This window comes from Pagrus pagrus (genome assembly GCF_965226575.1).
Source record: "Pagrus pagrus genome assembly, chromosome: 3".
Lineage (NCBI taxonomy): Eukaryota > Metazoa > Chordata > Actinopteri > Spariformes > Sparidae > Pagrus > Pagrus pagrus.
In genome coordinates, this window is record NC_140187.1 from 33504951 (window position 1) to 33532666 (window position 27716).

Here is a 27716-nt window from a genome sequence, read left to right on the forward strand (position 1 = left end):
AGTCACATCAACACCTATGGAAAATTATTCCTGATGTCGTCATGAAGTAGTCACTGTGCAAACAGGCTACTTCTCTCATTGTTGAAACTACATTCCATGTATTAAGTGTTGGTTTATGATCAAATCCAACCAAAGTCATTCTCCCCTCACAGCTGTTAAGAGTTGCTCCTGTTCTTACTCTTGCTGTGGGTACGGTACACACTGTATATACAGTATGATCGAGTGGATTTGAGGTGTTTGGTTAAAAAATATTTAAAATTTAGAAGTGGTATCGATGGCCATTAGTTGGTATTATCATACACTGGCAACATTCATAAAAAGTTATCCTTCCTCAAAAGATGTTCATTTGTTGATGATCCTTTGCAAGGATGGACAGAAAGTGACTGTCATTATGTTTTATTTAAATGTGTGTTGTGCCCACGGCAGAATATTCAAATATCTGGGGCATTTATTATGTCAGTGACTGGAGAGGGCAGAAAATGAGGGAGAGAGACAGTGATGTAGCAACGGGACAGCTCACAATTATTAACGCGTACTGTGGACAGGTGGCACAGCTCATATTAGTGTTAGGGCCCATGCAGGTACAGTCACCATCATCCTCATGCTATTCAAGGTGCTGTTGTGAAAAGGAAAACACGTTGAAACAGTATCTGTCTCTGTGGATTACTTTGAAATGTATGAATGTGATATTTACCTGCACTGTGCTGAAATGTATTCATGTTGCTTTGTTTCAAACAACTCAAATTCAGAAGTAGATTAGTTTTACATACATTTTCTATTATTTAAAAGAAGCTTTAAACTGTGTCTGAACGGGTGTTTATTTGTTACTTTAATTTAAGGTTTAGGTTCATTTTTAATTTTCTGTTTTTAACACGACATATTTTGCATTAGCTGTTTTGACCCGTGGTGCTATGAGCTCGGCTTCATTATCCACTAAGGCTAAATGTTCGAGCCCGTAACGTTTTATTTTTGCCACATAAACTGACATAACTGTAGATAACTTATTAACGTATGATAACGCAATTGTTTTTTTCTGACAGCCTTACTGGGTAAATTTACAATAATGACGTTATTAAAGGCGAAGTCTTTGGAAACATTCGTAGAAATAGCAGCAGGCCTTTCCTTAACCGGAACTGGCCCCATTTACTTGCCGTACCGTGTCTCTCCATTTTCAAAACGCCTAAGCTTTATTGCGCACACCAGAATTGTTCAGCAGAGAAGTTTAAATAAAGAGCCGGATCGTTTGAATAACTGAAGGTAAAGACACCCACTGACTGGAAGCTGCATGTCGGATGGTAGTCAGGGTTTTTTCAGTGTTTATCAGCTTCTTTATCCCCATGAGTACCACTGACCGAACATTAGTAACCCTTTCTAGATTACATTAGCATTCGTAGCTAAAGCTAATGACGAATAGCCCGCTAGAGAAGGCTAGCTTGTGTGTTATGTTGTAAATATTGACTGCATGTCTGTGTGCATCACTGTCCTCCACCTGTCACCGAGCAAGCAGTCGGCTGGTATCAAGACACTTGCCTTGTTGTGTTGTGGAGGCACCGTACCTTACAAAATATTATCTCACATGACACTTTTGCGTATGAAAAATGCTATTAAAATAGAAAGGAAATGCGGGGTTGCTTATTGCTACAGAAACGTAGGTTAACTCCATAACAATGAGCTACTTGAAACTTGTTATGAATATTTGTGACCCATAATACAGCATAGGTACATCCAGTAAACAAAACGTGCAAATTACATTAATGGAGTTCCAACTTAAGCACCTCACTGTTCCCACAGCTAACTTCAGTATGTGGAGTATATGCAAGTGTGGTCCAAAAGTCTGAGACCACTGCTCAAACCCTATTTTCCATTTGTTCAAGATAATACTATTCTGTCATTACAACTGATAATATCTGCTCAACAATTTGAGTGAAAAGTTGAAACATTGAAAAAATGTCTATGAATTTCCCGCTTTTGCTTATAATGACAGCAACACCACAGCATCCACAGCACCATGTTTCACTGTGGGTCTGAAACACTGGTATCATTCGCTCTTCTGTTCGTCTCCTTACATACACCCTTCTGTTACCGACACCAGTCTCTAACTTGGATTCATTAGTATACAGGACTTTTTTTCTCTATCCACTGTAAAATTCTGGTATTTCTTTTAGCCCGCCTCAAGTGTTTGTCCTTGTTTTCCTCCTGAGAAGTGGTTTAGAAACTGCTGAGACACTACAGCCTTCTTTGGACAGGACAACTGCTGATTGGACTCTTGTGTTTATTTAGTAAATATCTCTTAGGGAAACTGTCTGATTATATCCAGAATTACATAACAATATTAGAGCTTTTCAATGCTATCTCAGACTTTTGTACCTCACTGTATGTGTCAGGTGTGTGCCATTACTAATAGATACAAATTATATACACAGTATTCTGGTTACTTTCAGTACTGTACATGTTTGCTGATTTCTGAAAATGATTGTTTTAAAGAAACTGACATGATGTCCTCCATAGTATAGAGAACATAACGTTCTCCCCCACCAGACCATCAAACAAAATGATGGAGCTACCCAACTACAGCAGCCAGCTGATGCAGCAGCTGTGGGCCCTGAGGAAGGAGGGCCACTTCTGTGACTGCACCATCCTGGTGGGAGACAGCCCTCACCGTGCACATAAACTGGTACTGGCTGCCTCCAGCATGCTTTTCAGGTAGTGTGAGCGTGGAAAGTTAAAGTTGATCTATGGAGATCTGTTTGCAAGTGATTTATTAAAGTGACATATTTGGTGGATTCAAATTCAGCATTTCTTGCCTCATTCAAAATCGAGCTAACAAAGCAAGCTCAAGTCGACAGTGAAAGATCATTCTTGACCAAGAAACATGTCCATGTACAGGAAACTGAACAAAACCTAACTGACATTAAGGTGTGCTGATAACTAGCTTGCTAGCTAACAAGTTAAAACAGATAAAGCCTTTCCTTTTTTTAGCTGAAGTAGATAGCTGTTCCCCCAACAATGAAACATGTCGCAGAGCTATCTTCTTCTTAACTTACAAATACCAAATCGCTTTCCTAAAAGATCAGAGTATTCAATTGGTATCAATGACTCGAATCACAAACCTTATGTGCAAACTGAAGTCAAGGAAAGCACGTCCTAGTTAAGTCTCAAGATGAATTAAAACAATTATGAAGTCCAAGTCATGTCTCAAGTCCTGTTACAGCAAGTCTCAAGTTAAGTCTCATCAGTCGTGACAAGTCCAAGTCAAGCTTTTCAAAGCAAGTCTTGAATCAACTGTTCCAAAATTTTAAATGACAGGCCAACGTCAAGTCTCACACCACCTGACTCAGTAGTAAAGGTTAACCTCACCAATTTTCTACATTAAGGTGTGTTGACAGGTCACTACTGCTTAATGTGAAAAAAGTACTATAAAGCCTTTTGTGGCAAAGAAAGCTCCATGTAATCTGATAAATTGCCTCTAGTGATGTCACTCAGTGGCTAAGATGCATTGTGGGTAATGTAGACAGCAGGTTTTGAAAAGGAAGAAGAATGTGTAAAATATATATATATATATAAAATATAAAAATAGATATAGTTGAGTCCAAGTCCTTGCAATACATATTCTTAATAATATAATTTTGAAGTCATGTGGCTATACAAATGCCTGCTTGACATTCTTATCCATTTTTTATGGTTCCAAATTTTTACCAGGTCTAAATGTGACTTGCTGACTTGTATGTTTTTACCTTTAAAAGTAAGGTCCAGTCTCACAGCATTCAACTCCAAGTTTTAAGTCCTTTCTGTGACTTACATAGATCTACCCTGAGTCCAAGTCTCATATTTACAGCCCTAGTGGTAGACATCCACATTACACCTGTATTGATGAATTTGATGTCTAACTTTATTCAGTTCTGTTGTTTTCTTTCATGTAGCTCATCAGAAGAAAATGTGATAAATGACCTTAATCTCTGTCAGGTCTCTCCTGGATGGCTCCGACACCATCTCCATCGACACGGCCATGGTCTCCTCTCAGGAGTTTGGCTGTCTGCTAGACATGGTCTACACTGGCAAGCTGCCTATAGGCAAACACAACGTCAGCCGCATTGTCGCTGCTGCAGACAGCCTGCAAATGTTTGACGTGGCTGTCGGTTTCAAAAACGTCCTCACCAGTCTTGTGAACCACCAACCTCCAATCCCAGTCCCTTCTACACAGACCCCAAGCATGACTGTGATCAACAAAGCCCAGAGCCCGAACCCTGAAGATTCAGCTTCACCCAATGAGGACGACTCGACTTCAGACAAGATGGAGCCAATGGCTGAGCTGAAGAAGGAAGACTGTCAGGGTGACAGTGAAGACGCAGAAGAACCAGCATGTAAAAGAACCTGTGTGGAGCTCTCTGAGTCCTCAGGTCAGTTTCAGATGCTTACAGTGTCACAGGTCTGTTCTGGGGACTTCAGAAATATGTGTTAAAGGGATGAATACACTTACACTTTACCAGTTTATCAGGGCCAATCCAGTACAATAACTCTGCAATATACAACATGGCAACCTGTTACTGTCCTAACACTTCACTGCAATGTATGACAGCACTCCATGTCTTCATATGTGTGTACACAGAGCCTGCAGAAGCCAAAACTAGAGAAAGTGTAGAGAAAGAAAACAACACAACAGCTGCCAAAGTGTCCAGTGAACCTGCCACTGGTTTTCTGGAACATTTCTCCCAGAGTGTAGCGCTCCTCTCCAGCATGTCATCTGTCCTGGAGCTGCTGAGCCAAGCAGCAGAGAGCAGCCTGGATGAACAGGAGAGACAGGTAGAACAGGTTTAAATTTCTTGTAAAAGAGTCATGCTTACATTCATTGTTACTCACCATGTATGTAAAGCAGTTTTTTTTTTCACTATCTTTTTTTGGTGCATTGCTGCATACCTTGGCGTGTTACCACCATGTGTCGATCATCAGTGGAAGAGAGTGAAACAATTGGCAGGACTGTGTATTGTGTCACAAGCGCGGACAAACAAGACCCACTCATAGAACAAAAACTCCAAAGTGCTACTAAAGGTCTAGAACTTTACTGACAACCTTTAAAACCTTAAATGTTTGAATATCTTCAGCATGTTTTTACAAGAATTTTCTTTTGTGAATGATATATATATATATTTTTCTACATTTTAACCCTTTCTAGTATCCTTCACGTTCACATGTACACTTCCTTCATATTTTTCTGAGGATAATTTGACTTTAGGTCCACTGAGTACAAGATACAATCACAATGCTTATTAAATAATGACAGAATGTCAGAATTTAAGAGATAGATGTATTAGGGCTGGGTAATATGGCCTTAAAATAATATAGCAGTGTTAACAATACAGTGTAAATCTCTCTGTATTTTAAAAATCCATTCTAAAGCACTTCATAAATTCTAGGACTGAGTGATTAAATCAAACATCACAATATTTCTGACCAAATACCTCGATATCGATATTATATCAATATTGTAGAGATGGCTATTGGTACTTTTACAAAATATTAACATAATGACATTTTTGATATGTAATCATCAGTAATGTGGATGTAATGACTAAGTGGATAAAAACAAATATTAAAAAGGTAGAAGAGACTGGTAAGTTCAAAGTTTTAAAATCAGAAAAGGAACCACATATGTCATATCATCATATAACCATATCCAAATCTATATATACTCATCATGATGACGGTATAATATCCATATATTGCCCAGCCCGAAGAAGTATTGTGACTTAGGCAGTGGTCGAAGTAACTAATTATTGCATGCATGTATGCATTACACTATGTAATCTACTTAGTTACTGTTAAAATCATCATTGAGTACTGAGTACAGTTGAATTAATATTTAAACCTTTCATCAAAGAACAAAAAACACACAGAAGTGTGCAGCAGGTTTGGACAGGTGACCACGGCCACTGAGCAGAACAGAGCTGGTGATTTAGAGAAACAGAAACCTCTTTGATTGAATCCTGGTACTGATTTTTCATTAAACATCAATGGTAAAAAAGTAACTACTACTCTGAGTAGTGTTTGAGAAGAATACTTTATACTTTTACTTCAGTATTTTGTGAAATACCAGTAGTGTTATTTATAATTGAGATATATTTCTGTAATGTAAAACTGTATTCATACTTGAGTACAGATTTTCAGTTCTTTTTCCACCACTGGAAAAAGTGTAACACACAGACATATATCAAATACTAAAATGAATGATGGTAATGAATTCATTTTGTAAGGAAAACATAACCTTTGGTACACAAGAAATGGTCGAGGACATATTTGCTGTTCGTTTGTGGCTTTTGAAGTGTTTTTTATGGATGGAACAGTGGATGAAAATTAAAGTGACACCATGTGAGATGGAATTTATTCATATCTGTAAACATCCTTCCCAAACCAACATTAGTAAAGTTAGAATGTATTAAGGGGTGTTTTCACATTAATGTGTGTTGGGGAGTCCTACTGCATATGTGAAAATGAGTAAAGCAGTATGAAGCCATCTTTGGCTCCAGAGGAATCACTGAAGGCATTTGATCAGATTACATTCAGCTTCCTCTGGAGCCACAAAAGGCTTTATACTACCTTTTACATATGCAGCAGTACTCCCCAACACCTGTAAACACACTTACATGTGTGAAATTGGTGGAGTTACCCTTTAACTGTGACTGCAGAGTGTCAGTAGTATTTTAAACCAACATGTAAAAGCAGTTGAAGCAGGTTGGAATTGCATGTATTGTAATGACTCACAACATGAATGAATAATGTACTTACACTTCCTGCAGGTAATTCAAATTAAAAGCCTACCAGTGTTGTGTTTTTTTGAGATACTGGAAGCCCTTTATTTTTAGAAATCTGCAGGACATGTTGTATTTGATTTACAGTAGTTGAAGACTGAATGAAGTAACAGAAAAGTAGAAGTAATTGCAGATAATTTGTCAGTGTAAAGAGTATATCTGCTAGAGAAGAGAAACTGAAAGCAGCAGAATGCAGAGCATGACATGACTGTTGATTGAATTAGTGCTGTGGAAATGTACAATGTACTGAATGTGCCAGTACAACAAGAAAACACAAATGATTTTGTAGAGTTTGCATTAACATCAAACAGCTAATTAAAACAGAGCAGATCAGAAAACTTCTTACTAAAAACTGATTAAATATTCTTATTGAACAGGTCAGCGAGGAATACAGGCCTCTCTGATACAAGCACTTCTTTTTCAAATAAAGGTCTGGTTCTCTCTGTAGTTGAGTAAAATAAAGGTCAATTTCTGCTCCTGCCAGGTTGTGCGTCATTGCTGTGAGGAGGCAGATCCCAGCTCAGCACTGGAGAAGCTGATGACCAGAGTGAAGGAGGAGCAGCTTGGTGAGGGAGCGCTCCTCAGGCTGCTCCGGACTGTTCATCAGAAAGCTCCTTCCTCCTTCCCCACACCACTGCTCGCTCTGCTGAAGGAGGAGGAGGAGGAGGAGGAGGAGGGGAACACGCAGGAGCCTGAAGGAAACCGGAGTGAAGGTGAAGCAGAGCACGCTGTGACTCTGTGTGAGTGGATATCCTCTCTGTTTCTGTTTCCTCTAACAAAGCAAAAAAACTGCTGACAATTGAACTGCTGTCAACCCCATTTATATTCAGTGCACTGCTGTCATATTTATCTGTTTCAGCTGTGATAATGGTAATTGTTCAAATCCTAACCTTTTTTAAATTTTTTTACAGTTGACTCACAAAACAAGAATGGAACCATAAGTGAAGAAAAAGAGGAGGAAGAGGCAGAAGAAAACAGTCAGGAGGAGACCGAAGAGGACGAGAAAGTCATAAATGCTACGACAGACTCGTCCTCCCCTGCTCCCTCCTCCTCCTCTCCCTCCCCCTCTAAGCCCTACTCCTGTCGCTGGTGTAAGAAGGGTTTTGCCTATAAATGTCGAATGCTGGCCCACGTGAAGCGCTGTCCCAAGTCTCAGGAGTACGAGCATCAGTGTCCACAGTGCCCTGCCAAGCTGCCTAACCAGCGGGCCCTGCAGCGCCATCGGGCCGAGGCTCACCGCAGCAACGCACGCGCGAAGAAGAAGGTGGCCTGTGACCTCTGTGGGCGAACCTTCGCCCACCCATCAGGTGAGACTCAGCTGGTCCACAGAGAACCTTTAGTTCATGCTGCTTTCATGTTAAGAATTATACTTGATGCTAAGCTGAAATTAAACCAACTACAGAATGGTGCTGTATAGTTGAAAACACCTACAGACAGAAGTAACTCTGCAAACATCATAAATCCTAAATGTCTTACAGACATTTGATTTTTGTAAGTTAGTCGAGCTCCAAGAGATTAAATTGTGCAGTGTTTCTGCTCCCTCCTGTCATATTCCAGGCATGATTTACCACAAGCGCACCGAGCACTTTGAAGAAAAACCGTTTGCTTGTGAGGACTGTGGCGCAAAGTTCGGCGCCAACTCTTCTCTGAAGAATCATATGAGGCTGCACACAGGGGAGAAACCTTACCACTGCAAACACTGTGACATGAGCTTCAGTGTGGCGGCTGCACTCGCATACCACACCAAGAAGAAACACTCTGAGGGTAAGACACACACACACACACACACACACACACACACACACACACACACACGCTCACACTCACATACCTGTGTAGTAACATAGAAAATGTTTTATTGGATGATTTAGGAGTGTATTCTGCTGCTTTAAATGTAAATACACTCCCCTGATTTTTTACAATTTGATTTCACCAAACGTTTCATTTATCTCCGATCACGATCATTCAAGATGCAGGCCAATAATTTGACCCTTCTGAAACAGAGTAACATCTTTTCCACGACCACAGGATATGTCTTCTGACATGGTTGTTTAAGCAATGAGAAGCTCCTCACTGCATCAGTTAGGGATAAAGAACTCGTTGCCAGCTGAAACATGTTAATCACTGCGGTAATTATCCAATGGGAGGCTCTTACCTAAAATTATTTATTTAAGACTTTTGTCAAAAAATAACATGATATGTCCATATAATTATCTTATTCCACTGGAAGTTGATAAGTAATATGTTTGTTTGTTTATAATACGGCTGATGATGGTGGTGTTGTCTGCATACTTCACAGTAGAGTTCTCTCCATATCTGGCAGTGCAGTCATGGCTGTACAGTGTGAACAGCAGGGGGCTGAACATTCTGTTCATCATTGACTTTGTCTCTTTGTGTTTAGGGAAGATGTATGTGTGTCAGTATTGTAAGGCTGTCTTCGCCCAGTCCATTGAACTGACGCGTCATGTGCGAACACACACTGGTGACCGGCCTTATGTGTGTAGAGAATGTGGCAGAGGCTACAGCCAGGCCAGCGGACTCACCGTCCACCTGCAAACCTTCCACAGTAAGAACATGCTCACTTACACTCTTTCAGCTGCTAGCTTTCTGTATGCAGCATTTACTGTCACATCGATTAGGCTTTCCTAATCGACGTTTCCTTAAGATTCCACAGTTCCAACAACAATGGAAAATCCTTTAGAGAATAATCAAATAATCGCACCTTTCAGCTAATCAAAATGCAAATCAAAGTGAGTGATGTTAAAAAGATTTAGAGACCAGTGCACACAAAGACATCAATACAAATGGGTGAGTAAAATAATAAAAGATAAAAAACAGAAAAGAATACAAGCAATACAAATAAAATAAGGAAATGTTACACATAATTAATTAGAATGAAAAAATCTAAATTTAAAAATGTCACACTGACAACATGCATGTGTTTCCTGGCACTCGTTGACAGACATGTCGGAGCCTCATGACTGTCAGAAGTGTTGTCTCAGTTTCTCCTCGTTGGAGGAGCATCGGCAGCACATCCAGGACTACCACCCAAAAGAGTTCCACAAGTGTCCCACCTGCAACAAGGTGTTCACCAGCAGCGCCCTGCTGGAGAAACACAAGGCCACACACAGTGGAGCCAAGCCCTTCAGCTGTGACCTCTGCAACAAGTCTTACCAGGTAGGAGGGGATGGTTCAGCAACACAGCTCTAAGGTGACGGTCAGGGGTCAGTAGTGGGTGTATTTTATGTGTATGTCTTTCTCTGTTGCCATAGCAACTCTCCGGTCTGTGGTACCATAATAGGACCAACCACCCTGATGTGTTTGCTAACCACACCAGGCAGCTCAAGACCCTGGTCCAGTGTGATGTCTGCTTCAAATTCTTTCCCAACGCTGCCAGTGTGGCCAAACACCAGGCTGCTGAGCACCAAGGTGAGACAAACACAGGTTCACATTATAAGGCAGGCAGTGTGATATGGGCCATATGTGAGCCTCCACCATAATTATCTGGCCCCAAGACAAAGCACAGAAATCTTTGGCTACATCTCGACCTAAAGGTCTGTTTCAGAAATCTGCTGTAAATACAACAGTTTAAAAAGCAGTAATGTGAATGTAAATCCATGTGAAGAGCTAAATAATACAGTGTATTGTTGTTGCCTGGTTCGTCACTATGAGCAATGGTTGTACAGCTCCTGGGGCTAAAATCACTCCTGAGGAGAAGTGGAGAACAAATGAAACATAAAACCAATAACTTGATTAAATAATACGCAGTTCTGTTCAATGGCGGCCTGTGGGTCAAGTGCAGCCCTTTAACAACCTCATTTGGCTCTTAGTTCTGTCAATAACCACAAAAATACGGAAGCCCTAAACGTCATGAGTCAAATATATTATTTTGTCTTGTTCTACCGTCATATCGAGTATGATTTTATGTTTTTTCTCGAGATCACAAGTTATTTATGTCATTATTACTGAATTACAAATGTTGGTTTTCTCGAGATAACAAGCTTTTTATTATATAATAATATGTTTAGGGCTTTAGTACAAAAATACTTTTTAACACTGGCTGTTTAAACAGAGGGACTCAAACGGACAACCTGCTTAAAACCCTCTAGGCGCCAGAGTTTATTTAGCAATATATTCCGTTTGGACTTTAAGATTTCAAAAGGCTGTAGCTTGGAAGTGGTGAGAGATAAATCCATACTGTAAATGAGAAAAATATTCATAATGACCTAAAGTTTGTGATGGGAGTAAATTTACTCATCTAATTTGCATATTGTGACGTCACCCGGTGACTGGATGTAACTTTCAGTAAAACTCATTTTTGAACATATTTACACAGAAAAAAAATATTTATATTGTCATCTCATCCTCAAAATAAAGGAACAGAAGTTTGAGTGGAGTAAATTTACTAATCTAATTTGTATATCACCAGGTAAAATTCAGTAAAACGGAATTCTGAACATATTTACACAGTAGATTTTTTTTCATTTCATTTCATTTTTTCATAGATTTTTTTCATCCTCTCATTCTCAGAGTAAATGAACAGGAATCTGATAGGAGTCAATTTCCTAATCACTCACTCTCGCCGTGATCAGTGCGTGTTGCTTGTGTGACCGTGTCTGCAGCTGCAGCATGATCAGAGTCACTCGTCTCTGACGAGCGATCGTCATCAGAGGGCAGATCGTCCCTTTCTGAATCGCGATCAGCAAAGATCTGTGCAAGCACCTCATCCGCACTGTAAAGTCTTTGGGGCATTTTGTTTTTTATTACAAAAATCGCTATCTGTGTCTCTATCTGTCCAGCACACTTCTGCCACCGCTCCGCTGCTCTCTCCTCTCCCACTCTGCCGCTTAGTTGCTGCCGCTCTGACAGCCGGTGTCGGGTTTCAAACTTTTTTTTCTCAGGTATTTTGCATAGAAACACACCCACAAATGACGTCAGGATTGAAGCTGAATCTAGTGGCCATCTAGTGGTAGCAAGCAGTAACAGCACAGGGCAGTAGATTTAAAGATATGGGCTGTTTTATTCAGCAATGTTGCCTGTCGCAATAATGCGACTTTGGCGCCTATACTAAGATTAAAAAAGATTGAAAAAAAAACATCAAATAAAAAGGTGTGTCATTTTTCTTTTACCTTTGTATGATATTTCTTTTGCAACTGTAATGAACTAAGCGGGGAAAAAAACATTGTTTTAACATATTTGAATTGTGAGCTCTGCAGGTCAGACATGGGGAATGTGAAAGTCCCTTCCCTCTTTCAAATCTAGCAAAAAGTAGTTGAATAGGCCTGCAGTACACTATCTCTTTCATTCAAAGACAGAGTTAAACCCTGAGAGAGAGAAGTTAGAGAGAGATTATATTACAACATTTCTAGTTATCAAACAGCAGCAGATCGTTCTTCTCTAAAAGTCCAATTTGCATAATTCACTGTTATCTTCCACAGTCTTGAGAGAGACAATGTTTTTATCAGCAGTAAAGGTGCTGGATTTGACCTTTCATCAAAGTTAATGGCAGATTTAAAGACGCGTAGAAACAGATCATGTCTAGTTATATTAGGACTGCACAGGAGAGGACATGCATTGAATTAAGACAAGCAGGGTTCAGACAGAAACCAAACAGTTTTAGGAACGCAGCTAAAGAGGATGCCCCAAAGTTCTATCAGTGTTTTTATCTCCTGCCTTGACCCTCGAGTACAGTGCTGAGCACTGCTCTGTCACAACATGTAGATTTTAAAGATGAAACACATGTCTAGTGTCTGCTTTTGCTGTTTTTATAAAAGAAACTGTTTATCCCAAAAGTGTTTATCCTTAATTACATAGAGTGTTGTAGAGATGACGTATTAGGCCAACCTGGAAGTTAGCCTCGCCCCGGTTCCCTCTGTGGGATTTTTGAATTGGATTTTGGATTATTGCTTAAAAAATCATTTATGATACTTTGAACACATTTTGTTCAGCAAGATAATCCTCACAGATGAACACCACTTTGTGATGTTTGAAGCGTAAATTAAATGTGTAGCAGTAAAAAGCTAATGTTAGGCTATAAACAGATGCCATCACGGTCCCATGACTTAAACATCACCACCACTTAGCTTCTTACTACACAATTACTATACAGGTTTTCTATAAACGGATCAATGAACAGGTTGTAAAGTCAGAGTTAGAATAGTTTGTAACTAAAGTGGGCCTGTAAAGACGGACTAGTGAGTAGATGAGTCTCCGTCTTCGCTCAGATGACGTTTAATGTCCCCAACAACCTCTGCAGTCTCATTTAGCTACCGCTAACGGTTTTTAACACACTGAAGAGCTTTATAATTAAACTGTGGGACATTTAATGATGGATTTTATGCTGTAGAACAAAATGTGTAAATATCTTTAATCAATCAAACAAACAAAACTCACAGACTGTGAGACGGAGGAACAGCACGTGCAAAAATGTACATGTTAATGTTGTGACTTAAGGTAATATAAATGAATGATTAAAGAACCACAGCGCCTCATTTGCTGACATAACTGTCTGTCCTCCAGGCTCAGCAGCGTCAGCAGTGCACTGTCCCTTCTGCCCGGCTGTGTTGGGCGGGGAGGAGGAGATGCAGGAGCACATGAGCAGCCAGCACGTCAGCCAAAGCAACGAGGCATTCAGCTGCCCTCTCTGCTCCCTGGTCTGCACCTCCCAGCTGGAGCTGCAGGAGCACCTGCTCTCCGGCCACATGGAGGCACAGGAGGAGCAGGAGGCTGGAGAGGAGCAGGCTTCCACCTCCCACACAGTAAGGAGCTCTGCACTCTGTTCCCCAGTCAGATGGGAACTCTCGCACACACAAGCTTCCTACATGCTTGTCATCTTTCTCATCTCTCTTCAGCTGTGAAATATGGGAAACTATTGTTCACCTCAGCTCAGATGGTAAATAGTAGAGCTGAATGAAAAGAGGGTGATGCCTACACATTTCCTCCATGCCACAGAAATGTAATTAAAAATAATTCAGATCAGACTGTTTGAAAATTGGAAAACCAAACCCATATTTATACATCATGCACACCAAGAGGCTGACAGGCTTTATGATGGCAGATGGGGTTAAGCATCCAAACTGTCCTGAGTAATAAGCATTGAAAACATCTAAAACAGTTAGATAATCAGTCAGGTACATAGAAGAAAACATCACACATACATCTTATAAACAGATTTCAGATCCAATTATCTTAAAGATCAAGATTCAAATTGATTGATTCATTTCAGTTATCTAAACAAACAAGTCATCGTGACATTCTGATAGTAATTGTAGAGAAAATGTCAAGGTGTGAGGTTTGAAGACCTCCTGGCCGTGTTCATAAGAATCAAAAGAACATTCTTTATTAAGATTCCATAGTTCAACATAAACACACCAGCCTTCAGTGATGCAGTGATAAACAACTACAGTTTGTTACAAAGTTTGGTCCCTCAAATCTGATTTCACTGATTGAAACTGAAAGCTCGTTTCGATTTTTGATTTAGAATGCAAATCGTGACACCACATCAGGTGACCTTTGTCTTTTCTGGGGTTTATTCTACTCTGTGAATCCTTTGCACCACCCAGTACAAACTTTTATTGTATATTGTGCCTTACAACTGTGGCATGTGTACATTTTATATTTTGATATACTGAAAAATAGTTATTATTATTTATTGCAGACATAGCATAGCTAATAAGCTATGCTATGTCTGCAATAAATAATAATAACTATTATTAACTATTATTAACTATTTAATAACTATTATTAACTATTTCAGCTGCAGCCTCATGAAATAGCACCAAAACATGAAAGCAGATGTTTGTGTGTGAGTTTGACCTGTTCTAAAACATCAGTAATGAGGCTTTTATTTAACCAGCCTAATGTAACAGTAAAGGTAACAGTGATGCTACTTGTTCTAATTTATAAGAGGAATGCTGAGTCAGTGGAGTACTTTTTAAAAAATGAAATCACTCTCGAGCAGAAAACTCGGACATCACTGACTGGAGTGTAGTGAGCGCTGAGCTTTTCCACTTAAAATGTGTTTTCAATTCAATTAATGTATGACTTCTCGTCCAATCAGGCGATTCCAGCTGATCCAACAAACAGTGAAGGGGCGGAGTCAATCATCTCTGAGGAGCAGGCACAGCTGGCAGCCTCCCAACAGGTGTTTGTGGCTCTGGCAGGTGGAAGAGAGGGCGGATCATCAGCGGAGGTGGTGGAGGTCAACATGTACGACCTGCTCAACAGCTCCGTCACCTTCATCTGTGAGGACAAACCATCAGTTCCAGACTCTTAACCATGAGCTTTGAGGATCACGCTGGACGCTGAGCAGTTCAGGCTACAACACAGGCTGAACGGACATCATTCACAAGCCAAGGACTCTTTGTACTGCACGTTCATATCTTAATCCCCAGAAATTCTTTCTCTGGTAGAAATGTTTTGCATATTTAAATAAATGTGTTGAATTTGTGTTTACTTAATTTATACACAGAACCCAGGTTAACTTATAAGGTTCATCCTGAAAGTCAAACTGCAGGCTGCCTTCTCTACATCCTCTGTCACTACACTACCCTGACAACAAGGTGGAATGTGGACTTGTGGTTTTAATAAAGTCGAGGGTCTGGTCATAATTACAGTGTGGACGTTCTTGACATTGGAAAAACTTTCATGGAGAAAACTTTCACTAGCTTTTTTTCTTAGCTTTCACCTGCAGCTGTGCAAACTCACTGAACAGTGTAATTCAGTTTATGCTACAACGCTGTCTCACTGTGAAGCTGATTCATTTCTCAGCAAATCCTATGAAGAGACCAAAACCGACGATGTATTAGTCTGTCTCACTGCTGTCACCTCCTCCACCCTGTCTGCAGCTCTCAGCCTTCATCACAGCGGTTCCTACTGAAGATGCAAATCTTTAGAAACTTGTCACAGTGTATACTATTCTCTTTAAAAAAGACTCAGTGAAGCTTAACCTAAACCAGTGGGTCACTGTAGTTTTTAGCTATTTTTTACTCCAACATGGAGTAGAGTGTATTTCATCGTCAGTGGTAGATTACTCCACATTTGATGTTGTAGTGCAGTGGTTCCCAACCTTTTTCCTTAAGGGGAGACTGTACCGAGCGTTCTTGTACCGAGAGTTGTTCCTAGAGACAGAAAAATTTAAGAAAATTCTTACAATTAGGAAGTTTTCTAAGAATTTTTCCTTCCAGTACAACTAAGACTAGCTCCTTGTAAAGACAAAAGTTATTGAGAAAGCGTCTCAGCCCTGAAGAGAGTGAAGGTGAAAATCTGTTTGGACTTTAAAGAGCCTTGAGAATGTCTTAAGCAGAGGAGGACAGAAATATTCTCCAAACTCTGAATGAAAATGGGTTAATGAGACACTACAGTTTAGATCGTACAGGGATAATGTTTGTGGGCGATCTCATTAGAGACACGCTCACCCAACATCTCCGACCCAACACAACGATATAACAGCAGAATTGAAAGTGATCACAACAATGAGATATTTGGCAACTGTGAAAATGAATATATATATTTAAAAAATGTTAAATTGCAACGGGGATTTCTGACTTTCCATCAGTAAAGTTTGGAAAGTTTTAAAAATGTATAATATAAATTGCCATTTATGCCATTTTATTTTTGGTGCGGTAAAAATGCTCTTTAGATATGTCGGATCCCCAATTATAAATGATTTTTTATTCTGAGCACAGTGGGCAGAGTGACAGAGTGGCACTAAAAGTTTGAGCATCCCTGATCTCATGAAATACGGATTCATTTGCATACACAAATCTGAGCTAAAAGAAACATCTGAATGTGTATTTTGGATGCTGTCCTTCCACTTGTCTGACAGAAGACACGTAGCTCAAATGAACCAAACAATGCTTTCACCTGTAGTTACCCTGTTCTATGATTGAGTAAACTGATGATACCTGACTGACATATTTTAATGGATATCATATTATATACGATGCATAACAAGAATGGTGCAGAACAACTGATTGGCTATAATTAAGCCAAATAGTGAAAACAATAATTGGAGGAAGTGTGTATGAAACAAGCAAACTGTGTGAATTCTAGATCATTTCCTGTTAATATTTCATCAGATTAGGTTTTAAAAAAATATATTTTAGCAACTATTTGATCCAGATTAAACAGAGAGTGAAGGCTCTGTCAATATCACAGAAATATCACCTTATCCTGAGATTTTTTTTAAAGTTAATATGTTAAATAATAATTCAAACTTTAAAAAAGAACAATTATATTTAGTTATATTTTTTTATAAAATGCTGAGATTTAGGCCTACTGTATATACAGTATACAGTATATTTGGGTGGCTAGAGCGGTCATCCACCAATCAGAAGGTCAGCGGTTTGATTCCTGTCCTCTGCAGTCTAAATGTCGAAGCATCCTTGGGCAAGACACTGAACACCAAATTGCTCCGGGTGGCTCTTCCATCAGTGAGTGTGAATGGTTGCTCCTGATGAGCAGCACGGTAGCCTCTGCCACCAATGTATGAATGTGTATGCCAACCAGTCGGGGCAGATGACCGCCCACCATTGAGTCCGGTTCTGCTCGAGCTTCCTGCCTGTTAAAAGGTGTTTTTTCTCGCCAGTGTTGCCAAGTGCTTGCTCATGGGGGAAATGTTGGGTGTCTGTGAAAAAATTAATCAAGGAGTATGGTTTAGACCGGCTCAATTTGGAAAGCGTCATGAGATGACTTTTGTTGTGACTTGGCCCTACACAAATAAAGATTGTTTGATTGATTGATTGTTTGATTGATTGATTGATTGTGAGAATGGGTGAATGCTGATGTGTTGTAAAGCACTTCAAAATGGTGTTTAAAGGTGAATCTGTCTCACAAAAAATCAAAACAAATAATACATTTTTAAAATGTTTATTATAGAAGGTTCATAGGCAGAAACCTGCTGACAACCTACATTCTGATCGCCTCATGCACATTCTGAACAGGCTCATACAGCAAAGTCCTGAGTAGTAAGATGAACAAAGAATATGTGTGTGAGCGAGTTGTGCTCAGTAAGAAGTAGTACAATATTCTCACCATTTAATGAGGAGGGAAATATGTTCTTTTAAATCACCTAAAGGTACTACAAGGAACTTTTAAATGGTTATGAAACAGTCTCAATTAAATACCGATGCATGTATCTGACCTAGATACACAAACTGGACCATCAGCAAGAAGGCTATTTCTATCTGGTTGATATAGCTATTCTTAATAGAAGCCCCATTCACACTGTCCTTTCAGTGCGGGAATCATGCGCTGATACTCCACATCGCCGTCTGTGTGAAAGTTACAGATGCAGACAGGGGAACAGATCCGCCTCCGGAGGTAGTGTCAGTCGCAGCTAAACAGATCCTTCACTCATTAAATCAAAGAGAAATGACCCACACTTTAACCCATAAAGCAACCTTACAGGACCTTACAGGTTAACGGGGGAAACTTTTGGATCTGCAGCGCCGTCGTGCTGTTTGAAATGACACAACGGTGTGGCTTTACGCCGGAGCTGCTTGGCTCCGTGTGAACAAACAAAGGTGGAGAGAAGGCGAGCCTTTGCTAAGGAGATAATGCGGAGTCTCTGTGTGAAATGGGCTAGAGTCTCGCAGCCTGAGGAAAGAAGCTGCTCTGTAGTCTGGTGGTACAGCACTAAATCAAAGTTTACTTTGTTTCATGCTTCTCCACAGGGGGCGCCAGAGTCAACAAAAAATGTAAGTTCCCTGTAGCAGCTTTAAAAAATAAAAGAGCTGTTATAAAATCGTTTTAAATCTGGAGTTCCACAAAAGGAAATTTTGACCTAACAAAATAATTATTTTTACATTTCTGAACATTTATTGCATTACCAGCTGTTCCTCCGAGCTGAAGTGAAACCAGATTGAAAATTTCTTACAAAAGTAGCAACGAAGAACAGTCGGGGAGAAATTGTCTTCTTACCAGTAGAAACTTTGATTTTAATGATGGAAAGCTAATTCTGAATTACATGGAAAAAATGCAGTGACTGGTCGATTTTCAAATCTTCAAATCTGACCATTTATCAGATATTCAGCGGACTTGACAGAACTTCAACTTGCAAGCATGATGGGACGGATTCATTTGCGTCAGCTTGATTCTTGGAGGGACTGACTGATGACATCTTTGCTAGAAGAGAGCTTTTACCTTTGGCCTTGTATGAAAAAGCAACACAAGAGTGAGTACACACTCATTTTTCCTATTGAGAACAAAAGCAAACAAAACACAACAGCCCAGTCACCTGGATATAATGTTAGCAGTTCACATTTCTGCAAACCACAGATAAGTCCAAGGTTGACACCAAACGTGGCATGTCACATTCACATTATATGCTTATTAGCTGACTTTCACATCCGGAGCTGGAGGTGGTGATGGTGGTATTATAACAAGCCACAGGGGGAACTGTAGAACAACTGTGGCTGTGAACGGGTGACCTGCTGTTTTTCGTGGGAAGGCGGACCGTCTCCAGCCGTATATGTGGCGACAAAACCAGATTTTTTTTTTAAGGAGACATGGCGAAATTTTCAGCCATTTTTGTGGTGACCAAAACAGGCTATTTTAGCCAAACCCTGATGTTTTCCTAAACCTAACTAAGCATGCTTTTTGCCTAAACCCAAGCAGAGCACAGCTTCAATAAAAAATTGAACCTAAACAAACATAGGGTTGCAACATGAAGAAACTGAGTTTTAACTTATCTGTGGGTTTGAAAAAAAGTACTTTGCTAACATTTACTCTGGTGATTGGGTTGAACATGACTCACAAACAGCCACTTTAAAGACAGAAAAGGGTCACATGTCCACACTGACAAAAATGACCAGCTCATGAACCAGAGGTGCCACATGTAGCTTTTCACATATGTGTCATTATTAGGTTATCATTGCTAGTATTTTTGCTAGGCCTCAGTGAGGAAACCAATAGTTAACACCAATGATAAAGACAATGCTAACTTTCCAATGATCACTAATCTAATAAATCATTTTGCTCAGGACAGGTGGTGTGCAGTGGGTTTATCAGAGCTTTGCTGTCTGACTGCACCAAACAGTAGATGTGCCATAACACCAACACAATGAGCTAAAAGAAGCTTGGTAATAATTCTCTATTGGTTTGCAGCTGTGAGTGACAGCACATGATCTGCTGACACCGTGTTGGTGGTGTAATGTTACTCCAGCACTATCATTGAAACTGATCAATCACATTTTGTAGTGTCATAGTTTAACAACTCGTGGGAAAAGAATGTGAAAGGTTCTATTTTAACCCAAAATGTAAACTTAACCAAGCATTTTCATTCATTAAACCAAACAGCCACAAAAAGCTGAATGAAACCTGAAAGAAAGAAAAAAAAGTAAACTTAGTGTTAAATGAGTGAACAATATAATGATGATTTCAAGGCTGGTTCATAAGAACAAATGATGTTCCTGAGGAAACATCAATCATGATGTTCCAGGAACAACACCAACACAGCAATATCAGATTCACACAAGCAACCTCTTTCACATAACGCTGCTTCATCTGGATCAGTGTTGATCTAAAAATATTGACTGATGTAAGTTAAATGTTAAAATGCTTCATGTGGCACCTACAAGCAGCCAGACAGACACAACACAAAAACATCATTAATGGATAAATAATTAAAAACGTACATGCTGGTATATAATCCTCAACAGCACCTTCACCACTGAAGCTGTGTCCTCTCACAAACAGCAGTAGGTGCTTTGTATCCCTTCAGAAACCAGTCAACAAGCATAGTCTTTGACTTTTGCAAATGTAGTGCAAATACTCCTCCGGAGAGGCAACAGACAGAGGAAGCTCAGAGGCGTCCACAGGCTCCACCTGTGCAGTTGCCTCCACCTGTGCAGTTGCCTCCAGTAGTTCTGTCAGGATAACGTACCGTTGTGTCCTGGGTTTCATGTGTCCACGTGCAAAGTGTCATTGGATTAGAAAATTGCTTGCTTTTCTAATTTCAGCAGTTGCTTGAAGATGGCTAAGTTGCAATGTTTTAAGCTACACTTCTTCTACTGGCCACCAGGTGCTGGCTCTAAGAAAACTCTGCTGAAGTGTATCCAACAGTCAGGGGAACCTTTTTTTCATTTGGTGCACACAACCTAGTAATGCATACCGTCCAATTATTGACTTTGAGCATTTTGAACCCTAAAATGACTTCTTTCATTCCTTTAATTTATCAAATAGAAGACCAGCTACAGCTACTAGCAACTTGCTAACGCTCTGGTTTTTGCACTAGATATGGAAGCTTTAGTTTGTACTGTGACGATAACTTCATTAGAGAAATTAAATAATCTGTGTGCACAAATAAGAAATTTGATGGTACAAATTTGTGCAGACAATTAAATTTGAGAGAACAAATCGATCATTAGTGAGATCAAATGATCAAAATCAGATGTGATGTTTGAGATTTGAATTCACACTCTCAGCTTCACCCAGACACTGCAGAACAAGACCTTTCTGGCTCCAGTAACTGACAAAGAGCTTGACAAACAATACAACTAAATTCCAGATTTCGAAACTTCTCTTCAGATGCCTGTGGGGTACAACCCCGATTCCAAAAGAGTTGGGACGCTGTGTTAAAGTTCTATACGAAAACAGAATGCAATCATTTCTAAACAAACTGTTTACTGAAAACAGTCTTACAAAGTGTTCCTGAGCCCAGGAACTAAGCCCTGGTGAGGATGCCCCTTTCACAGTCTTATGTTGCCCCTTTCTCAACTTGTTTGAAACCTGTTGCTGGTATCAATTCAGAATAAGGAGATATTTACAAAAATCAATAAAGCTGATGAGGTCAAAAATGAAATATATTATATGTCAAAAAGGATTCGCAAAGTATGGCTGTTCTGTTTGACACAGCGTCCATGCTGTTATGGAATCAGGGTCATAAGACTGTACCCATGTTTCTTCTACTGACTATAGGACAATCAGCATGTGAAGCTCTTTGCTTTACGTATTTTGTCTTCAAAGGCTGCTTTGGTGGAGGACTTTGCTTCCATTTGACTCTCTGAGCCACAGAAGTGAATCTGCCTCCTGCTATGTACCTCTCAGCTGGTGAGCTTCTTTCGAGGCAGGTAGGCATTGGTGATCTGGTTCATCACCACCAGGGCGGGGAAGAAAGGCAGCAGGAGAAAGGCCCACCAGGCTACCCCTTTCACCGTGGCCTGGAACCAGTCTGAGAACATGGCTGACACCACGGTCACTGTGGCCAGCAGGTAGACCACCAGACCACAGGTTGCGTGGTACAGCTTCAGCCTCGGCAGACTGGAGGAGAGACGCAGAAGCTTAGGGAAGATCACGCAGACACCGCAAGCCGCTTGGAGCACTGTGGCGGCCAACGTGCAGATACCCAGCAAACTGTGCCAGGTGACCAGGTGGGGGCGCTCTGACACATTCTTGCTGGCCACCATGAAGCCCAGCCCAGTGGCTGCAGCTATCAGCACCAGAGCCTGACAGAACCAGTGGAGACGGACTTTACCCTTCCGAGATTTAAAGCAGAAGGGGGATCCTTCAGCTGAGAAGACTAGGATGCCTTCAGTCATACACAGGCAGTACTGCAGGGGGAGAAGAAGCCAGGTGTTAATGAAGTGTTTTCATTATTCTATTTCAAACAGCTAGAGAAACAAAACAAGGTGTTCCAATGTCAGTAAACGAAGGATGATGGATGTGTTCGTTATTTTCTTACATCAGGACACCTTCTGTGCATCATGGTCGCTCAGCAAAGGAATAAATGCAGGCTGTGTGGAAATCATCATGTGACTGCTGTTTGTAGTCCCTTCAGCTCATATTTAGGTGAAGTGTGAGTTAATGGATAATTCCAGTTTAGTTACAGTTGGGTCTTGTTCTTGTAGTTCCAGCTGTCATTTCTACCAGTTATGACAACACTGCACTCACTTAAGTAATGAATAAGATCTGGGAACAAGGTGACATGGCTGCATCAAAGTCTGACAGTTAATTCAGAAGATCTAAACCACTTTATTTGGAGGTAAATGTGAATGGCAGTGCAATTAAAATGCTATTAACAATTTCGAAAAGACCAAAAGTGAGCAATGAGTTATAAATAGGCTTCCATTGTGTGTGCTTTGAATTGATCTCTGTGAAAGAAAATCAACACATCAATCAAAGATTCAGAGCTCTAGGGGAGGAGTTGTTCCTGACAGGAGAGGCATGATGTTTGTACAGTAAGTCATCATCACTCACTGTGATGACGCATTATGACTGACTCATCACGCCGAGCTGCCATGAGCTACGACAAACCCCAACATGAGCCTGTACGCCATGTCAGTGTACAAAGAAGTTTCCGCCAACATATTCTGGGTCAGTTTGTAACACAATCTCTGACTCAGTGATGCAACACAGTCCTCAGTGTTAGCTCTCCCTGCCATCTATTATTCACAGTGGAAAGAAGATGGAGACACAGAGACCAGAGCAGAGGGTGTGACGGTAAAGGAATGCTGAGAGTTTACAGGAGAGTTAATATTCTACTGAAGAAACACTAGTGAAACCATACACTATTATTTTATCTGTTTACATTTGATTTGTTTATGTCAATACAAAAAACACACAGCACATGGTTTTAAAGACTGCGTGAGAGTAAAGTGATTTCATTTTCTGAACTCACCAGACTGTTCTACTTGTTCTAATACTTGTCTTTACCCACTTAAATGCACATTACTGATGATTATTTAGAAAAATCTCACTGTGTTATCATTTTGTCAAAGAAACAACAGTAATCCCTACAACACTGTCACAATATCGATTAGGGGTGGGACAAAATATCAGCATAGTAATATATCAATTATATCAAACAATTATCAATACACTGGCACTGAAAATCAGTGGTTATATTAAAACTTGCAGGTGCTCTGAACAGATTCCCCTGACAACTGACTCACCAGAGTCACTGCTCCATGACTTCTGTATACTACAGATCAAATGTATACAGATTTTAGTCAGGCATAGTTATATCCTTGATAAAGAGGCACTAAGCTAAGACTCTATGTGCTTTTACAGACATTATTTCATCTCAGTTCATGTCAAATTCTGTGAAACTGACACCACAATGTAGTGAATAATACATCATTCCTGCTTTTTGTTTTTTTAGGCCTATTCTTTATTCTTCAGTTAGACATATCCTAATGCATCCTTAGATTATTGTCTTGCAAAGTATCAATTATCACAGAACCGCTGTATCATGATACCATCAGTATCGTGAGCATCATATTGTGAATCGCGTCCTATCGTGAGTTACTCTGCGAGTCCCACCCCTGGCTGAACGTGAGCTGTCAGAGAGACCGATATGGTAACCAACTGAATGAAAGCTGAACTCCTGATCAGATCAGACTGCTGACTGACTTATCTTTCACTGTGTGTGTTTGGGTGGCTGTATGCATGAGAGAATGAGATGGAGAGGGTGAAGTCATGTATGGACTGTAAACTTACTGCAAATGACATACACACTGGATGCCAAGAAAACAGACCTGGAACAGAGAAAAACACCAGTCAGCATCTTACAATCAGTAACTATCCAAAGAAAATCCATAGGTGCTATATGTTCACGGATGACAAAACTATTGAGTGATCACAAAACTAAGTGTTTCTAGCTTTGAGGGAGAAGTTGGGCTTCAGTAGGACTCATTTTAATCTTGTTTGTATTGAAACTAATGACCAGAATGATAACTAAATGATCCAAAGTCCAGGATCTGATAACACAGATGAAGGAAACAGTAGGAACAGATTTCACATTGACTGTACCTTAAATCTGCTCTAATCATCTGAGAAACGAGCTGGATGACAGTTGCTGCTACTACATCATTAACCGGTCCCAGCTTCTCACATGTAAGGATTTCAGAAGGTGTTTCACCAAACAGCACAGTTGGCTTTAGATATTATAGAGATGGCACAATTATTGTTGTACCTGCCCTGTTTCATGTAAGTAATGGTGTTCTGCAAGCTGGAATTCTGTTTCCTTTTTTGTATACATGGATGACTTATGGAACCAACTGAACGAGTGTAACATAGACTGTCTTGGTGGAAGCTCTGTCACCAATCATCTGATGTGTGCTGATGACCTGGTCATTTTTAGTCCTAGTGCTGGACTGCCGCAAATACTGAAGGGGTGCTCACAGAACGGCAAAGATGATGATATGAAATTTAATGTCAAAAAGAGTAATAATATGACATTCAGAAGCGGAGAGGATAGGAATGAGTTTTTCCTGTATTTCACTTGTGTGATACTCCTCTGACATGCAATGACGTAAAGTACCCAGTTCATGTTCTGACTGATGAGTTGAGCGGTGACAGAGATATTCAGTGACAGTGTTGTAAACTTTACACTTCACATGTTGTTGCTTCAGGTTCACAGATGGCACAGTGCCAGTCTCAGCTGTATGCGCTCTCTAGTGTTCCTACATGTGAGGCACTTCTAAGACACCTGATGTGAATTCTAAGTGTTGCCTAGATGAGTCTGAGAACAGCATCATAGAGGCTTTAATCAGATCGAGGAAGAGCTGCTCTTAGTACTCATCCAGGTGTAGAAAGCTCTGGTGAGACTACATTTGAACTGTGTTTGTTTTAATTGAATAATAATTGTTGTGGTTTTAGCTTGTGTCTCTTTCTTTTCATTTTATGAACCCTCTTGTGAGTCTGAAATAAAGTTTGCATTGAAAATATTCTATTTGAAAAATCCATACAGTAATAAACATTAAACATTAATAATAATAAACATTATAAATTGCTACCCTGATAGAGATCAATAGAAATATCACACAAATACACAACAATGGCAGTGAAATGAGTCTAGCATCAGATTAATATTTTCAGAGTGAATAAGTCATATCCTGTGAAGTGTTGAATGCCACAGTCACTGATCCAGTGGACCCTTAAAACTTTCTGAGGTACTTATCAGGAGGAAAATGTATTTTTGAATTAAATCACCCCTAATTTTCAGCAGCTACTTTCCCAATAAGAGCAATTCGGGAAGACATAAACTTGACAAATAAAACTGCCTGATCCTTAAAGGTGCACTATGTAGATTTAGAGAAGAAATCCAAACTGTGATATTTACAATATTAATGATGTAATAACACAAACTGGTTTTCCACAATTGAATAAACAAGCTGTTCTCAGAGGAAAATAAGGTCCCAGAGCACTGTCTGAAGCTAGAAAGGTGGCAGGGTCCGCCACATATAAACAAAGTAAAACAGTATAAATTGTGTTGTTGTTCTCCCCCAAAACTACAGAGTGCTCCTTTAAAGTCGCTGTTACACAGATGAAAGATAAATGAGGTCTTGTCCATTAATTATAAACTATTAGTTAACCATTAATCCAAACAACAGGCAATGCATTTCTCGACCCTCGTGTCGTTTATTTAAACTGCCAGTGTGAAGTGTGAATGTAATATCGTGTACATCAGAGATCCATATATTCACTCACTGGTTCCGGGTCTGGACAGCAGGGAGAGGATGAGGGTCAGGCCCAGGCCGGTGACATGAGCCGCTATCACCGCCGCCCTCCGCAGCCACACATAGAGCCAGTAGTCCCGCATCCCCAGCCCCTCTCCCACCGGGCTGTACTCCACATCGGACCGCATGCCGCTGAGCCACCTGCCCGGCTATCTGCCGGCTCCGGCGGGTGGGGAAGGTGCGGTGAGACGGACAGACGCGGCGCGTGTTCTGCCGGAACACTGCACGAGCTCCATAATCATTAAGTGACAGTGGAAGAACCGGACGGACGGACAGACTCCAAGCAGATCCGATGAACGTGCCCTACATAGACACAATGACAACACGTAGTACTTCCGGTATGTAGTTTTTCAAACTCGGCGTCCAGGTAGAGAAAGCGTCCGGTCCAGCTCCTTTAGTTTACAGTAGTTACAACAACCACACCCGCCCGATCCAACACATCCAGTTATTACATGTGTGACGGATACAGCCTTACGCTAAAAAATAATATGTGTATTCGTTTGAAGAGGTATGCTTGGAAAAGAAAAATCAATTAACTTCCACTTGTATTCATGGCGAGTTCTCGCCGATTTGAATGAACAATTACAGCGGGCGAATGTGGCCTGACTACGGATTAAAAACTAGGCCGGTCGGTGTAATGAATGCAGAAAGACCCGCATCAGTAGCGGAGACTGTGCGGTGTCGGGCCTGACAAAGGTCGCTCTCTCACTGTCAGCCGGACAGGTGTTGGCCGCAGTGGTGCGAGTGGTCCAGAGAGGGCTGTTCACCTGCAGCCGTCTCTGCTGTGGCTTGTTTTGGTTTCACTTCCTGGTTTGAAGTGGGGGAAACCAAAGAGAATGACGGAAGTGAGATGCTTCACTCGTGTTTCCGGTTTCTTCAGTTGAGTCGCCGGTGTCTACCAAGCGGTTTGTTACCGCCTCACAGTTATCTCAAAGCTAGCGGTAGGACTTATCCACGCTCATGCATGATCATTTATTAGGAGAGGGACGAACTATAGTGAGGCTCGTGGGCCAACGCTGGTTCGCCATTGAGTTAAATGTAGCCTGCATATTTCTCTTGCCAGAAAAGAAAATCACTTTGCAGTTTTATTCATTTTAGGTAGAAATGCTCTGTAAACATGTAGGATCCTCAAGTATGAATTATGTTGCATAATCTGAGCCCAGCAGTGACACAGGAAGTCAGTCAATTAAAGGAACTTGGATCCTAGTACCATTTAGCTTCTTAACAATGCAGCAGCCTGGAGTTCAAGAGGTGTTTGCTCCGGCCCAGAAATCCGTTGTGGCTGCTCAGGGGAAAACGTTTGAGCACTCCAGGACTGAAGGGACCATTTCCACAGAGCCGGAGTGTCACTGCGTACATTCATTTGAAAGGTGTTTGAAAGAACACGCATGTATTCTCCACTACATTTTTGATTCAAGTAGAGAAGAAGGCCAGAGGAGGTCAACACAAAGAG

General features: G+C 40.5%; 2 protein-coding genes across 4 annotated transcripts; one reads left to right on the top strand and one right to left on the bottom strand.

The window, feature by feature from the left end:
• Positions 1-1139: 1139 nt before the first annotated feature.
• Positions 1140-15251, top strand: zbtb40 (zinc finger and BTB domain containing 40). Of its 3 annotated transcripts, none has more exons than XM_084349288.1 (12): positions 1140-1257; positions 2509-2703; positions 3964-4397; positions 4607-4800; positions 7288-7543; positions 7715-8110; positions 8361-8567; positions 9205-9369; positions 9766-9980; positions 10076-10232; positions 13323-13561; positions 14863-15251. In XM_084349288.1, exons 2-12 carry the CDS (start codon positions 2552-2554, stop codon positions 15076-15078), a joined length of 2631 nt encoding a protein of 876 aa, XP_084205414.1. In that variant the 5' UTR covers positions 1140-1257; positions 2509-2551; the 3' UTR covers positions 15079-15251. The 3 variants fall into 3 exon arrangements, with proteins under 3 accessions (XP_084205414.1, XP_084205416.1, XP_084205415.1); XM_084349290.1 differs by having other exon boundaries at positions 7288-7516; XM_084349289.1 differs by lacking the exon at positions 1140-1257 and adding an exon at positions 1281-1295.
• Positions 15252-17656: 2405 nt separating this feature from the next.
• On the bottom strand, positions 17657-27056 carry cyb561d1 (cytochrome b561 family, member D1). The gene is made up of 3 exons (XM_084349414.1): positions 26235-27056; positions 24243-24280; positions 17657-22354 (listed from the first exon to the last, which is right to left on the bottom strand). Exons 1-3 carry the CDS (start codon positions 26389-26391, stop codon positions 21848-21850), a joined length of 702 nt encoding a protein of 233 aa, XP_084205540.1. The 5' UTR covers positions 26392-27056; the 3' UTR covers positions 17657-21847.
• Positions 27057-27716: the final 660 nt, after the last annotated feature.

Coding starts and splice junctions, on each gene's coding strand:
- zbtb40 (XM_084349288.1), top strand. CDS start 2,552: ATGATGGAGCTACCCAACTACAGCAGCCAGCTGATGCAGCAGCTGTGG. Junction 7,544..7,714: donor AGAGCACGCTGTGACTCTGT/GTGAGTGGATAT, acceptor ATTTTTTTACAG/TTGACTCACAAAACAAGAAT. Junction 8,568..9,204: donor CAAGAAGAAACACTCTGAGG/GTAAGACACACA, acceptor CTTTGTGTTTAG/GGAAGATGTATGTGTGTCAG.
- cyb561d1 (XM_084349414.1), bottom strand. CDS start 26,391: ATGCGGTCCGATGTGGAGTACAGCCCGGTGGGAGAGGGGCTGGGGATG. Junction 24,281..26,234: donor GCTGTCCAGACCCGGAACCA/GTGAGTGAATAT, acceptor TCTCTGTTCCAG/GTCTGTTTTCTTGGCATCCA. Junction 22,355..24,242: donor CAGTGTGTATGTCATTTGCA/GTAAGTTTACAG, acceptor CTCCCCCTGCAG/TACTGCCTGTGTATGACTGA.